Source organism: Globicephala melas, chromosome 11 (assembly GCF_963455315.2).
Source record: "Globicephala melas chromosome 11, mGloMel1.2, whole genome shotgun sequence".
Classification (NCBI taxonomy): domain Eukaryota; kingdom Metazoa; phylum Chordata; class Mammalia; order Artiodactyla; family Delphinidae; genus Globicephala; species Globicephala melas.
Genome location: NC_083324.2, coordinates 38517589 through 38531753, shown reverse-complemented (window position 1 = coordinate 38531753; position 14165 = coordinate 38517589). Strand labels below are relative to the sequence as shown.

General features: G+C 55.3%; 2 protein-coding genes across 2 annotated transcripts in view; one reads left to right on the top strand and one right to left on the bottom strand.

Annotated features, from left to right (window-relative positions):
• RNF123 (ring finger protein 123) overlaps positions 1 to 14165 on the top strand; it is a 27412-nt gene extending 13247 nt beyond the window's left edge. The window contains exons 25-38 of the mRNA XM_030867135.3: positions 448 to 555; positions 5433 to 5610; positions 6536 to 6610; positions 6766 to 6853; positions 6943 to 7030; positions 7119 to 7203; positions 8566 to 8705; positions 8809 to 8997; positions 9089 to 9164; positions 9406 to 9490; positions 13192 to 13334; positions 13487 to 13581; positions 13708 to 13793; positions 13877 to 14165. Of these exons, the coding sequence (XP_030722995.1) occupies positions 448 to 555; positions 5433 to 5610; positions 6536 to 6610; positions 6766 to 6853; positions 6943 to 7030; positions 7119 to 7203; positions 8566 to 8705; positions 8809 to 8997; positions 9089 to 9164; positions 9406 to 9490; positions 13192 to 13334; positions 13487 to 13581; positions 13708 to 13793; positions 13877 to 13997 (1557 nt within the window). The 3' untranslated portion in view covers positions 13998 to 14165. The remainder of the gene's footprint in view (positions 1 to 447; positions 556 to 5432; positions 5611 to 6535; positions 6611 to 6765; positions 6854 to 6942; positions 7031 to 7118; positions 7204 to 8565; positions 8706 to 8808; positions 8998 to 9088; positions 9165 to 9405; positions 9491 to 13191; positions 13335 to 13486; positions 13582 to 13707; positions 13794 to 13876) is intronic.
• On the bottom strand, positions 9854 to 12360 carry AMIGO3 (adhesion molecule with Ig like domain 3). Its single transcript, XM_030867141.2, has one exon. The coding sequence runs from the start codon at positions 12358 to 12360 to the stop codon at positions 10831 to 10833; it is 1530 nt and encodes a 509-aa protein (XP_030723001.2). The 3' UTR covers positions 9854 to 10830.

Genomic DNA, 14165 nt, shown 5'->3' with positions numbered 1-14165 from the left:
GCAGGGCCTCCCTCCCTCCCTCCTTCCCTCCCCTGGAGCCCCTCTGCCGTAGCTCTCTGGCCTGGGGAACAGAGCCAAGAATGCCCAGTCTGGGCTTTCCTGGCAGCCCCTGGCTCCCACCTGTCTACAGAACCCTGCGCTTGTCCAGGGCAAAAGCAGCTGCCGGAGCTGCAGTTCTAGCGTGGAGTCCCTGGGATGTCCCAGCCAGGGGCTCATCTCACATGCCCTCAGCTGCGTCTCACTTCCACATTCTGAGGGGCACCTGTGGCCCTGTCTTGCTCAGGCTCACCAGCAGGTCAGAGGCTGAGGAGGGTTTTGAAGAGTGGAGCTGGGTCCGCCCAACCCTTTGCCTGCCCCGGGCACCAGTGGGGCCCCTGCTAGGCTGCGTGGGTCTGGGCACGGGGCCATGTCCTGATTGTCCTCTCCTCCCTTCTCCTTGGGTGGCAGAGGAAGGACATCCTTGCAGAGTTGACGAAGAGCCAGAAGGTTTTCTCAGAAAAGCTGGATCACCTAAGTCGCCGTCTTGCCTGGGTCCATGCCACCGTTTACTCCCAGGTGAGCGGTGTGGCCTAGGCCAGCAGCTGCTGCCCTCCCCAAGCCCCCGGACTAGTCACTGATTGGGCAGGGTTGTGCCAGCCCCTCAGTGCTCCCTGCCTTCCTGGGCCTCTGGCACACACGTGCCCCCTCCCCGCTCCTCATCCTCCCTCCCCACCTAGTGCCACATCCCCTGAACTTTTCATGCCCCATGAACTTAAGTAGATGCCATTTGTAGACCCCACTTCCCCATGCAGCTCATAACCCTCCATTCAAGGAACAGCCTGTCTCTACCTGCCTCCCACTGTCCGCTGCCCCTGCTCCTCTCCCAGCGCATCAGGGGCTCTGTGACCTCTCCCAAGCCTCACCCTGCATCTGCATCTGCTTCTCTCTGACTCCCCTCCCACTCGAGGCCACTGGCTTGTTCTCTTCTCACTCATTCACTCACTCGTTCATTTATTAACATGCCCAGAGCCTGGAGGATGCCAGGTGCCATCCTGACACTGGGGACACTCAGTAGTGAACCAGAAAGCTGAGTCCCTGTCCTCCCGGGGTAGACGGACAGACGGTGCACTCCCGCAGCGACCATGTTTTGACTCCCGCCACCCCAGGCCCCGGACCCGCCGCACTTGTTTTATCTCCCCACCTCCCCTGACGTCTCCCCCTCCACAAGTGAGTGCCTTGGGATGCTCCCCAGGTGCCCATGTAGGGCATCTGTTCACCTTCTTGGGCGTGCCCCTCCCCCATAACTGGGTGATCAAGGCGCTTGGTATCCCTGTCTATACTGCTCTTTCTTCTGGTGACTCCTCCCCAACCCAAACCGCCTCTGCCTTTTACCCCTCTGTTCTCTCTTGCCACAGACCACCTTGCTCCAGCCCCACAAAGATGGTCACTGTCATCCCACCACCAGGATTTCATGCCTGTCCACTTCCCTAGGCGATCTTGCCATCCCCTCCCACACTGTCTTCTTAGGAACCTCACCCTCCCATCTTTGTACCTTCTTTTAAAATTGTGATAAAATATACACAACATAAAGTTTACCATCTTAACCATTTTAAAAAGTTGCGGTAAAATACAATATGTAACTTATCATCTTAATCATTTTAAATGTACAGTTCAGCAGTGTTAAGTATATTTATTGCTGTGCAACCAGTCTCCAGAACTCTTTTCATCTCCCCAAACTGAAACTTATATCCACTAATTCCCATTCCCCCCTTCACTTCAGTCCCCGACAACCACTGTTCTACTTTCTGTCTCTGTGAATTTGACTGCTCTAGTACCTCATATAAGTGGAATTTTTGTCACTGGCTTATTTCACCTAGCATAATGGTCTCATGGTTCATCTATGTTGTAGCATGTGTTAGGATTTCTTTCCTTTTTAAGGCTGAATAATATTCCATTGTGTGTATATACCACATTTTATTTATCTGTTAATCCATCTATGGACATTTGAGTTGCTTCCACCTTTTGGCTATTGTGAATAATGCAGCTACGAACATGGGTGTGCAAATACTTTTTCAAGATCCTGTTTTTTAATTATTTTGGGTATATACCCAGAAGCAAAATTGCTGGATCATATAGTAATTCTATTTTTAATTTTTTTGAGAAACTGCCATATTGTTTTTCATAGTGGTTGCACCATTCCCACTAGCAGGGCACAGGGTTCTGATTTCTGCCTATCCTTGCCAACACTTGTTTCTCAGAAATTTTTTTTTATTAATAGTAATCCTAATCTGTGTAAAGTGGTATTTCATTGTGGTTTTGATTTGCATTTCCCTAGTGATTAGTGATGTTGAGCATCTTTTCATGTAATTATTGTTCATTTGTATATCCTTCTTTGGAGAAATGTCTATTCAATCCTTTTGCCCATTTTTAAATCAGATTGTTTTTCTGTTTTTGATTTGTAGGAGTTCTTTATATATCCTGGGTACCAACCCTTTAGCAGATTATGATTTATAAATATTTTCTCCCATTTTCTCTTTTGATTGTGTCCTTTGATGCACATTTTTTAATTTTGATGAAGTCTAATTTATCTATTTTTTTCTTTTCTTGCCTATGCTTTTGTTGTGATATCCAAGAAATCATTATCAAATCCAAGGTCGTGAAGGTTTTCCACTATGTTTTCTTCTAAGAGTTTTTAGCTCTTAAGTTTAGGTCTGTGACCCATTTTAAGGTAATTTTTGTATATGATGTGAGATAATGGTCCAACTTCATTCTTTTGTATGTGGATATCCAGTGTTCCCAGCACCGTTTATTGAAAAGACTGTCCTTTCCCCATTGAATGGTCTTGGCACCCTTGTCAAAAATCATTTGACCATATATGTGAGGGTTTGGGGGTGGGGGGCTCTCTATTCCATTGGTCTGTATGTCTATGTTTATGCCAGTACCACACTGTTGTTTTTTTTTTTTAATTTATTTTATTATTTTTGGTTGCGTTGGGTCTTGGTTGCTGCATGCGGGCAGCATGTGGGATCTTCCCGGACCAGGACTCGAACCCATGTCCCCTGCATTGGCAGGCGGACTCTCAACCACTGCACCACCAGGGAAGCCCTACCATAGTGTTTTGATTATTGTAGCTTCACAATAAGTTTTGCAATCAGGAAGTGTGAGATCTGCAGCTTTGTTCTATTTCAAGATTGTTTTGGCTATTTGGGGTCCCTTGAGATTCGAAAGGAATTTTAGAATAGTTTTTTCTATGTCTGCAAAAAAAAAAATCCATTGGGACTTTTATAGGAATTACATTAAAACTGTAGATTGCTTTGGGTAGTATTGACATCTGACGATATTAAGTCTTCCAGTCCATGAACGTGGGATGTCTTTCCATTTGTTTGTACCTTTTAAAATTTCTTTGAGTGACATTTCATAGTTTTCAGTGTTTCAAGTGTTTCACTTCCTTGGTTAAATTTACACCTGTTTAATTAATTTTGATTCTAATGTAAATAGAATTATTTTCTCAATTTCCTTTTTGGATTGTTCCTTGCTTGTGTATAGAAACACAATTGATTTTTGTGTGTCGATTTTGTATCCTGCAAATTTCCTGAACTCGTTTATTAATTCTAATAGTTTTTTGGTGGAATCTTTAGGGTTTTCTACATATAAGATCATGTCATCTGCAAACAGAGATAATTTTACTCTCTCCTTTAAAAAAAATATATATATATATATATATATTTATTTATTTATTTGGCTGTGCCGGGTCTTAGTTGCAGCATGCAAGATCTTCATTGCGGCATGCAGGCTCTTTAGTTGCAGCATGCAGACTCTTAGTTGTGGCATGCATGTGGGATCTAGTTCCTTGACCAGGGATCGAACCCAGGCCCCCTGCATTGGGAGCGTGGAGTCTTAACCACTGGACCACCAGGGAAGTCCCATACTCCCTCCTTTCTAACGTAGATGGCTTTTACTTCTTTTTCTGGCCTAATTCTGGCTAGAACTCCCAATACTATGTTGAATAGAAGTGGCAAAAGCAGACACCTTGTCTTGTTCTTGATCTTAGGGGAAAGCCTGTCATTCTTTCACCATTGAGTATGATGTGAGCTATGGACTTTTCATAATACAGCCTTTATTATGTTGAACTGCCTTTTTTTTTCTTCTACATTTGCAATGCTTACCCTCTTGCCTCCTGCTCCTTCAGCTTCTCCCATTACTAAAGGAAAAGGCCCGTGATGCCTTTCTCTCACTGTACATCTGCTTACACTACCGCTCTCTCCTTCCTTCTCTGTGTCTTGGCTTCCTCATCTTCTCTTCACTCTTTGCCCAGATCAGGCTCCTCCACTTTTCTGAAATAGTCTTGCAAGGTGTCTGTCAAGCTCCCCCCCTCCCTTTGTGGACACATCTCCTCTCCCATTACAGTGGCCCCCTTGGCCGCGTCGGTGCCATTGCCATCCTTTCCTCAGACTCGGTCTTCTCTGGCCTTCGGTGACGCCAGCTCCTGTAGGCCTCCCTGTCCGTGTGTACTTCCAGGCCTAGGGCCACCCTCTGACTTCTTGCTTACATCTTCTCGGGCTCTCAGGTTTGAGAGCACATCAGAGAGCTGGTGGAAAGTGCAGCTGCTCTGGCTCCACTCCAGGAGATGTGGTGCTATGGGTCTGGACTGGGGCCTAGGGCCTCACTCTGGTTGGTGACCCCTCCTGGCCCCTTTTGTGGGATAGACTATCTGGAAACCATACTGTGGGGAACTGGGCCCTTGGCAGGTTTTGTCTGCTTTCCGTGGCCTCTGTTCCACCAGCAGTCATGCTGCCTTTGACCTTCACACCACCTTCTCCTCTGAGCTCCAGACTCATTTTCTGCCTGCCTCCTTAACACCAACTCTTTGGGGGCATCGCTGGGCACCTCATGCTCCACATGTCCTAAGCCACATCCCCTCTGCCCTTCACCAGGCCTGCTTCTCCCCCAGGACTTCCAGCCTCCATGGAGGCTCCATTACGCACAGAAATGTGGGCCCTGTTCTTGTTGCGACCATTCCCTTGCCCTCACAGCCAATCGGTGCATCCGCATGCCTGGCCATCCAGTCCCTTTGCTGTCTTGGGCCTAGCCAAGGCTGTAGCTTCCTCACTGCCTTGTCCCCACTTGTCCCTGCAGCCCCTTCTGCTCTGGGCAGTGTTCCAACACAGGCTTCTGGTCACATGGCACCCTCTCGCTTAACACCTTCTGTACCTTAAAAAATTGCAACCCAGGATTCTGGTTGGGGTTGTAGTGCTGCCCTATCCAGGCTGGTGGCCTGTCTTGCCTGCCCAGTACAGTGCTTGATTGCTCCTACCTGAGCCACTGCTCCCACTTCCTGGAATCCAGTTCTCATGTCATGTTCCTGGGAGGCCTTTCCTAATCTCCAGACCGGGCCACACCCCCTGTGACCCCTCCCATGAACAGCCCAGCAACACCCTGTGTGCCTCCCACAGGAGAAGATGCAGGACATCTACTGGCTGCTGCGTGTCTGCCTGCGGACCATCGAGCATGGAGACCGCACAGGTCCTCTCTTTGCCTTCATGCCCGAATTCTACCTGAGTGTGGCCATCAACAGCTACAGTGCTCTCAAGAATTACTTTGGCCCTGTGCACAGCATGGAGGAGCTCCCAGGTGATGGGGCCATTCAGCCTGGGAGGGGACAGAAAAGGGGGCCTCTGGAGTGAGCCCTAGAAGCCCTGTTCTGAGCCCTCGTGGCCCAGCCTCACACATCCCACGTGGGGAGCAGGTGAGGCTCTGCCCAGCATCACACAAGCATTTGCAAAAGTCCCACATGGTGGAGAGCCCTGTCCTAGTACCAGCAGCCATAGAACCAACAGCTCCTCCCTGGTGTTAGGAGGGAAACAGACGAAATGGAGTACAGGGTGTGGGGATCACCCCTACCCCACCCACCCTGCCCCGCCCCACCCCACCCCGGCTTTCACTTCCTTCTTGGTGCTTCTGTGGCCCAGGAGCCAGCTGGCCTCTTACCCTGCTGCCCTGGCGCTGGCCATGGGGTGTGGCATCCCATGCAGGGGCAGAGTGGCTTGTCTTTGCAGATCACAGCAAGGAGTAGGGGGGCCCTGCTGGTGGCCACATAGGAGTCTGGGCTTCTTGCAGACCACTGATTCCAGGCTGGGCTTGGCAGTTTATGTCTGGACTAGGCTGTGGGCTTTTACGCTCCTGGCCTGTCCCCTTGCCCTGCCCTAGGCCTCAGTGCAGGCTTTGTTGTCCTCAGAGGTGGGGCTGTGGGTGCCCAGGGGACTTTGCTGAGCCCTCCAGTGTGTGTGCTGAGATGGGTTTGAGCCCAGGCAGGAGGACTCTTTGTCAGGACCTATCCTCCTGCTGGGACCCGCCCAACGCCCACAATGAGTCTGTGCCTTCAACTCTTACCAACTGTTAGTGAATGCCCTGCCTAAAGTCCCCAGATGTCAGCTTGGGCCCAGACTAGCCCTTGGAGCTAGCTCTGGAGCCCACTACCCAAGCCCACCCACCAAGGGGTGTGCTGCCTCTGGAGTTCGCACTCCCGATCAGCTCATCCTACTACCCAACCCTGCAGGCTATGAAGAGACCCTGACCCGTCTGGCTGCCATCCTTGCCAAACACTTTGCCGACACACGCATCGTGGGCACTGGTGAGGTGCCCGACAGAGGGCTGGGGGAGACGGGGACGGACGGGATGGTACCTCTGGCTGGCTATTCTCTGCGCACAATGCCAGCCAGGTGGGTATGAGGCATGGGCACCAGGGCTCATGCCAGGCACCTGCTGAGGCATGACCTGTCCCAGCAGATATCCGTGACTCGCTGATGCAGGCCCTGGCCAGCTACGTGTGCTACCCAAACTCTCTGCGGGCCGTGGAGCGGATCCCTGAGGAGCAGTGAGTGGGGGCCCAGGGGCAGGGGGGCACGCACTCTGCCCTGCACAGCACTAGCGTCACCCCGTGCCTACCACCCATTGCTCTCACAGGCGTATCGCCATGGTGAGGAGTCTCCTGGCTCCCTATGAGCAGCGGCCCTGGGCCCAGACCAACTGGATCCTGGTGCGGCTCTGGAGGGTAAGCCTGGCTGGAGAGGAGGTGGCTATGGCTGGCTGGAGGGAGAGGTTGCCCTGCCCCACTGACCTCCCGCCAACTCCACCCCCAGGGCTGTGGGTTCGGGTACCGCTATACACGGCTGCCACACCTGCTGAAAACCAAACCTGAGGATGCCAATTTGCCCAGCCTCCAGAGTGAGTATCCAGGTTTGGCAGGCGGGGGCCCTCACCCGCTGCTCTTGCGTTCTCGCAGACTTTCCCACTTCTTCCAGCCTCAGTCCTGGACTCGTGTTGGGCCCCAAACCCCCTGTGTATCCCCTGGGGTTTCCATTTCCCTGCTTCCTCCCAGTCTAAGGACACTCTGGTGCTCTTGAGTCTTGCTCTCCAGTCCCATGTGTGCCCTTTGGTCCTGAACGGTCTGCATGTGTCACAGTGAAAAGGGGCAGCATCTTCCCAGGCTGCTGGCAGCTTATGCAAAGTGATGACCCTATCCCTTGCCCTCTGAACCAGCTCCCTGACCTCCAGCCTTGTCCCAACACCATGTCCTTCTGCCCCTTTACTTTCACTAGCTGGTGCCAGACCCTGGATACCTGAGTCAAGGCAGGGGCACAGACTAAGGGTTGGCCAGGGCCCCAAAGGGTGTCCATGGGGCTTCCTGGAGGAAGTGGCCTTTGGTTGGGAGCAAAGTCTGCATTTTCTGTCCTGGGCCTATGGTCCAGCAAAGCCCTGTGAGCCTGAGGACCTTCACTGGGCCCAGCCCAGGGTCTTGGGCTGTCTTGCTTGCAGAATCTGCCTGCCACATGCTGTACTCACCCCACACAGTGGCTCTCTTTAGCCCATGTGGTATGTTTCTGCCCTTGTGGGAGTGTTTGGGCCTAAAGGGGTCCCCAGAGGCCAAGTTCCTTGTGCAGAGTCACACAGCAAGTCCTTGCCAGTTGCCTTGGTCCTGCCTCCAGGGTGGACCTGAGCTGCAAGTGGAGAACAGCAGTGGGGCCAGATATGCATCCTGCTGCTGTAGGAACTATTGATTTGCGGGGGGGGAGGTATGCCTAGCCCGGTGTGGCTGAGGGCTCTGGTTACTGCTGCCTGTCAGCCCAGACTTGGCGCCCACCACCTCAGCCGTATGCTAAGGCCAGGCCAAGGGCAGCAGAGGACAGTGGAGGATGGCAGGGCTCAGAGGAGGCTCTTGGGAGAAATGGCCTTGATACGAGTGAAGAGGGGTCTAGGTTGCCCCGTCTAGGTCTAGCCCTTCCTGAAGGGCATGTGACTGAGAACTTTCTGGGGATCAGGCTGGGGCTTGGGGGCGGTTCTAGAACTGGGGGTGGGGGAGGCATTGGGAACAACTGCAGCCTGTGGTTGGCCCAGCAGAGGGAGGGGACAGATTTAGCCCTGACCCCCAGGCAGCACTGCACCCTGTCCCCCTGCCTTCAAGACCTGAGTGTTCCCAGGGAGCTGTCTTTCTGCCCTTACACCAACGGCCTGTGAGTGAGGACAGAGGCAGACGGGCAGGGGCCGCTGACTGGAGTCCCGATGATGCCCCTCCCGATGTCCCCACAGAGCCCTGCCCCTCCACCCTGCTGCAGCAGCACATGGCAGACCTGTTGCGGGAGGGTCCTGACGTGGCACCCAGCTTCCTCAACAGCGTCCTCAACCAGCTCAACTGGGCCTTCTCTGAGTTTATCGGCATGATCCAGGAGGTAGGTCACGGAGGGACCTTGTGGGCCAGGGGGTTGCAGAGGATGAGGCACAATCTGCAGTGTGGCCAGACCACTGACTGCTGCCCCCACGTTGGTGGCTCAGATCCAGCAGGCTGCTGAACGCCTGGAGCGGAACTTTGTGGACAGCCGGCAGCTCAAGGTATGTGCCACCTGCTTTGACCTCTCGGTCAGCCTGCTGCGTGTCTTGGAGATGACCATCACGCTGGTGCCTGAGATATTCCTCGACTGGGCCCAGCCTACCTCTGAGATGCTGCTGCGGCGTCTCGCACAGGTGTGTCCATCTGGGCAAGGGTGGTTGGGACCCTGGGGACACCCCAGTGGTGTGAGCCCACCCATCCACCAATGTGCTCCTGCCCTCACAGCTGCTGAACCAGGTGCTGAACCGGGTGACAGCTGAGAGGAACCTGTTTGACCGCGTGGTCACCCTGCGGCTGCCTGGTGAGGACCTAGAAGCCCTGTACCCAACACACCACAGGCCTTGGTTCCTCTGCCAGGAGCAGTGCTGCCTGATTCTACATTCTGCACTGGGACAGCCTGGCTTGGCACCCCCAGCCTAGCTCAGCCTTCTGTGGGGAGGAGGGTGGGAAGTGTGAATGACGATGATGTCAGCTGGGCAGGGATGGAGCCCCTGCAGCGGGACCACTTGGGTAGCTCATCCCCTTCCTTCCCTTTCCCTTAGGCCTGGAGAGTGTGGACCACTACCCTATTCTGGTGGCAGTGACAGGCATCCTGGTACGACTCCTGGTGCACGGCCCAGCCTCAGGGTGAGTGTTAGGGGCTGGGGTCCCCTGTGGGTGCTGGGCTTGTCTGATGGGGAGGGGGCTGGGCAGGGCCTTCCAAAGCTCATCTCTCACATGGACTTCAGCGTCAGGTCTGGAGCTGGAAGGAAGGTAGTGAGGTATGAACTGAGTAGGTGGCGGCAGCAGCACCAGCAGCAGCCTAAAGTAGGAGAATCCAGGAGCTCCACAGAGCAGGGTGCCCTGGCCCATGGGCAGAGCCGCTGGCTGTGGCTGTGCCTCAGGCAGGGGCAGGGGAACTAAGACTGTGCTAAGGGCGGGGTGCCATCCTGTGATATCCAGGGACACACTGCTGGGGTTAAGAGCTGAGCACACATACTGCCATCTGTGTCTGTGAAGGCTCCAACGACGAGCATGTACTACCTTTATTAAGAAATTCCATGATAGCTGGATCCAGGACACTTGTGGGCCCCCCAGCTCAGCCCTCACTCAGGAGGGGTTCCCAGTCCCCGCTTCCCTGCCTCCCTGCCGTGGGAGTGGTGAGATGCATATGAAGCCAGGGCACTGCTTCAGCCATTAGGCTGATACCAGTGCCAGCCCTTAAGAGGATTCTGCCCTTGGGAGACAGCAAGTTCCGGCTCAGCCCTCCCATCTTAGCCATGCTCAGCAGGCTTTTTACTGCTGAAAAGCTGGGGGAACAGGTCATTGGTGCCCCTTACCATTGTCTTGTGAGACCATGGGAGAGGCTCTGCCCTCAAGTGCCAGTGATGCCCCTGGAGGTCTCTTGAGGAGCCTTGCCTGCTGGTTGCCTTCTCACCAGACTGCATGGACTCGTGAAGCTTCAAGTAGCTTGAATGTTGGTGCGTGGGGAGTCACATTTCACCAGAGGGAGGGCTTGTAATTCCTCTTTCCACCCTCGGGGTGGGGACTCAGTCTTCCTTTGAAGTCTTCCTCCTTTTCCCCTGTGGGCCACTCCTGTCCCCTTGGGAAGCAGAAGGTGGTCATGCTTCAATTCTTCACCACGACTCTCCTTGATGGCTGCCTTAGCCCCTGCGGGTGAACCTGGGGCTCTAATGCAAGGGCTCTTCCAGATGGCCCTCGGTTCCAATCCTCATGTGGGCACAGGTAGGCCCTGCTAGGTCCTGGGATGTTTTGGTCCTGTGTTGCTGGGGAGAAGCAGGAGAGAGTTGGGGACTTCAGCCCCTCTACCAGTGAGTGGTGTTGCTGTGGTTTATGTCGAGGCCCACACAGGAGGCTGGAGGACCAAGCCCAGTGCTTCCCACCAGCATCTGGCACTTCTCTGGGCAGCAGCGGGGAGCAGGGCAAGCAGTGGGCAGGCAGTGGCCTTGGTGGGGCCCCTGGGCAGCCTAGGTCATCACCAGACCCTCAGAGCCTGTGGAGCTAGTGGACTCAGAGCCAGCCTTGAGCCGCAGGCCCAAGGGATTGTGGAGATCAAAGTCTTCAGCTACCGCTAGCTGCACACGACCATTGAGGCTTCTCCTGCCAGGTTCCAGAAAGACCACGTGCTTGTGGACACTGGCCTTGCGTCTCGGTGCGTCGGGCGGCGTGGTGCTGAGCACTGAGGACTGTGCGCTCAGCTCCTGGAGTGGGCTGGGTGTTCGGGGCCAGCGGCGGCAGCGGCAGGTGTGATGGTAGCAGCTGCGGCAGCCGGGGCAGGGTGGCGTGAACAGGTAGAGCAGCACGAGCACCAGGCCCACGGCGCAGCCCAGCAGCGTGGTGAAGCCCGTGTTGAAAGTGTCAGGCTCAGGGTGTGGAAAGTGCACACTTACGTTGTACTCGTGTGTCTGGTTGTGATGCAGGTGGGGTCCAGTAGCCAGGCACACAAAGACACCCTCGTGCCATGGCTGCACGTTGCTGATGGCCAGGCTGCCATCAGCCCGCACTGCGATGCTGCCGTTGCGAGACCCTGGTGCCACAAGCAGCTCATGCTGCGGCGAGACCCAGGCAATGTGCACGGCTGGGGCGCTGGTGTTGCAGTGTAGCCTCAGGGACTGCCCCACCTGCACATGCAGCTGTTCTTCAGGCTGCTCTAGGCCCCGAGCCAGGGCAGCTGAGCAGTTCTCAAAGACACGGCTGTGCTCAAAGAAGCGCACGCGGGAGGTGGGTACCTTGAAGGCCAGGCATGTGTACTCGCCCGCGAAGTCGCTCACAGCGCTGAGCCCCCGCTGGTGCCAGCGTTGCAGCAGATGGTAGAGACGGCAGTCACAGGGTAATGGGTTGTTGTGCAAGTAAAGGCCGTTCTTGAGAAAGGCTGGCAGTGAAGCCAGGTCAGGTACAGGGATGCGTCCTAGGTGGTTGGAGGAGAGATCCAGAGTACGTAGGTGGGTCGTGCCCAGGCCGTGCAGGTGATTGAAAGAGAAGGACGCAAGTTCATTGCAGCCCAGGTAGAGACGACTGAGCGCGCCCAGGCCGTGGAAGGCCTGCTCGTCTAAGTGTGCCAGGCGGTTATTGAACAGAAGCAGCATCTTGAGCTCCCCCAGGCCGTCGAGGTCGTGGCGGCCCAGGGCCCGCAGGGCGTTAGATGATAAATCGAGCAGCCGCAGGCCGCTGGCATTGGTGAAAACTCCCGGACCTAGCGTATCCAGCTCGTTGTGATTTAAACGCAGGGCGCGGAGCCGGGAGAGGGGCGCCAACCAGCCGGGGCGCAGGCGCTGCAGCGCATTGTGGCTCAGGTCGAGGTCTGCAGCTGCAGCTGGTAACGCGCCCGGCACATCCTGCAGCCCCAGGCCGGCGCAGCTCAGGAGGTCGGCAGCGCAGACACATTTGTAGGGACAGTTATGAGGCGCAGGGGACAGGAAGCCCTCGGAGTCCAGGGTGCTCATTAATCCGACACGCAGCATGCACAGCAGTGTGCCCTGCAGCACCAGCCGGGCCATGGCGGCGGCTGCCAAGGGTGGGACAGGGCAGCTTGGTGCGGGGCGCAGCTCCGAGACTCACCCACTTCACATCCGGCTAGAAGTGCGGGGCGCTAAATGGCCAGTGGCCAGCGAGACAGTATGCGGGCTCCGTCCCGCAAGGCCGACCGCTCCAGCTGCCCGGCTCCAGATTTTGGGTTGAGTTGGGGCCACGCTCTGCTCAGCACTCCCTTCTCAGGCTTCCCCAGCTCTCTCCTGAGTGCCTTTCTGAGCACTCAGCTTCTAAATACTCTCCGGGAGGCGATTTCTCGGGGGCGGGGCCTCAGGCTCCCATTGGCTCCCATTGGAGGGGCGGGGTAGCCGCGTCCCCCGGCGTTCATAGGCCCCCGCGTGGCCGCCAGAGGGTGAGCGAGTTGGGCCACAATACCCTAGCCTGAGCTTGGCTGGCGGCTTTCCAGAGGGCCCGTCTCCCGGAACCTTGGGAAGCATGCCTTTAAGCTTCTTGTGTTGTTTCCTTTTAAGGGTTAACGTTTATGAGGGGACAGGTGTTTTCTTTGAAGGGTTAACGTATATGATTGGGCAGCTGTTTCCTTTTAAGGGTTAACGTAAATGAAGGGGCAGGTGGACTTCCATTATCTTCTGGTGGTGCTCCCTTAAACTGGTACCCGACAATGTGGGTCCTTACTGGGATCTAGGACTTTACTGGGAGGACTGAAGAGAAGCAGGGAGACTGGGTGGAATGAACCAGGCAATAATGCAAATAGGCTGGACTTTCCACCCCCACCCCTCCGAACAGATACTGATTTCAGACAGGCCCAGCTTCTGACTACCCTTGTACCCTCTCCCACCTAGGACAGAGAGAGCCACATCAGTGCTCCTGGCTGATCCCTGCTTCCAGCTCCGCTCCATATGCTATCTCTTGGGGCAGCCAGAGCCCCCTACCCCTGGCACTGCCCTGCCTGCCCCTGACCAGAAGCGCTTCTCCCTACAGAGCTGTGAGTAGGCTGGGGGTGGGTCAGGGAAGAGAGGGATTTGGGGCTGGGCCAGGTTAGTAGTCTTAAGAGGAGCAAATTCCCAGGCAGTGAGTACTCAAGAGGCACTGGGTTCTAGGGCCACATTTGGCCTGACACCTCCTACCACCCGCCAGACACAGATTACATCAGTGTTGAGGAACTGGCCCAGGTGGAACAGATGTTGGCACACCTGACCTCTGCATCTGCCCAGGCAGCAGCTGCCTCCCTGGTGAGTGGGGCCACAGCATACGGGTCCACACAACCCCAGTACACGTCACCACAGCTGTGTGCGTAGTGTACACCCAACTTGTCTGGGCACCCGACCCCAGCCCACCCTGCACTCTGCTCCCTGCAGCCCACCAGTGAGGAAGACCTCTGCCCCATCTGCTATGCTCACCCCATTTCTGCTGTGTTCCAGCCCTGTGGCCACAAGTCCTGCAAGTAAGTGGGCTGCACGGGCACAAGGGGCTGGGTGGGGAACAGCAGGGATGCACAGGCCATCTTTATGCCCTCCCCTGTTGTAGAGCCTGCATCAACCAGCACCTGATGAACAACAAGGATTGCTTCTTCTGCAAAGCCACCATCATGTCTGTAGAGGACTGGGACAAGGCAGCCAGTGCAAGTGCCACTTCCTCGGCTGCCTAGGCCTACCTGGCCCACACAGCAGGAACCTCTACCCTTAAACTCAAACCCAGGCTGGGCCCTATTTATGAGCCCCTTGCCCTGTCCCCCACGGCCCCCCACCATGCCCTATTTGTGCCTGAGCTTGACTTTCAGTCAGGGCCACAGTGAGCATTAAATTATTATTCCATA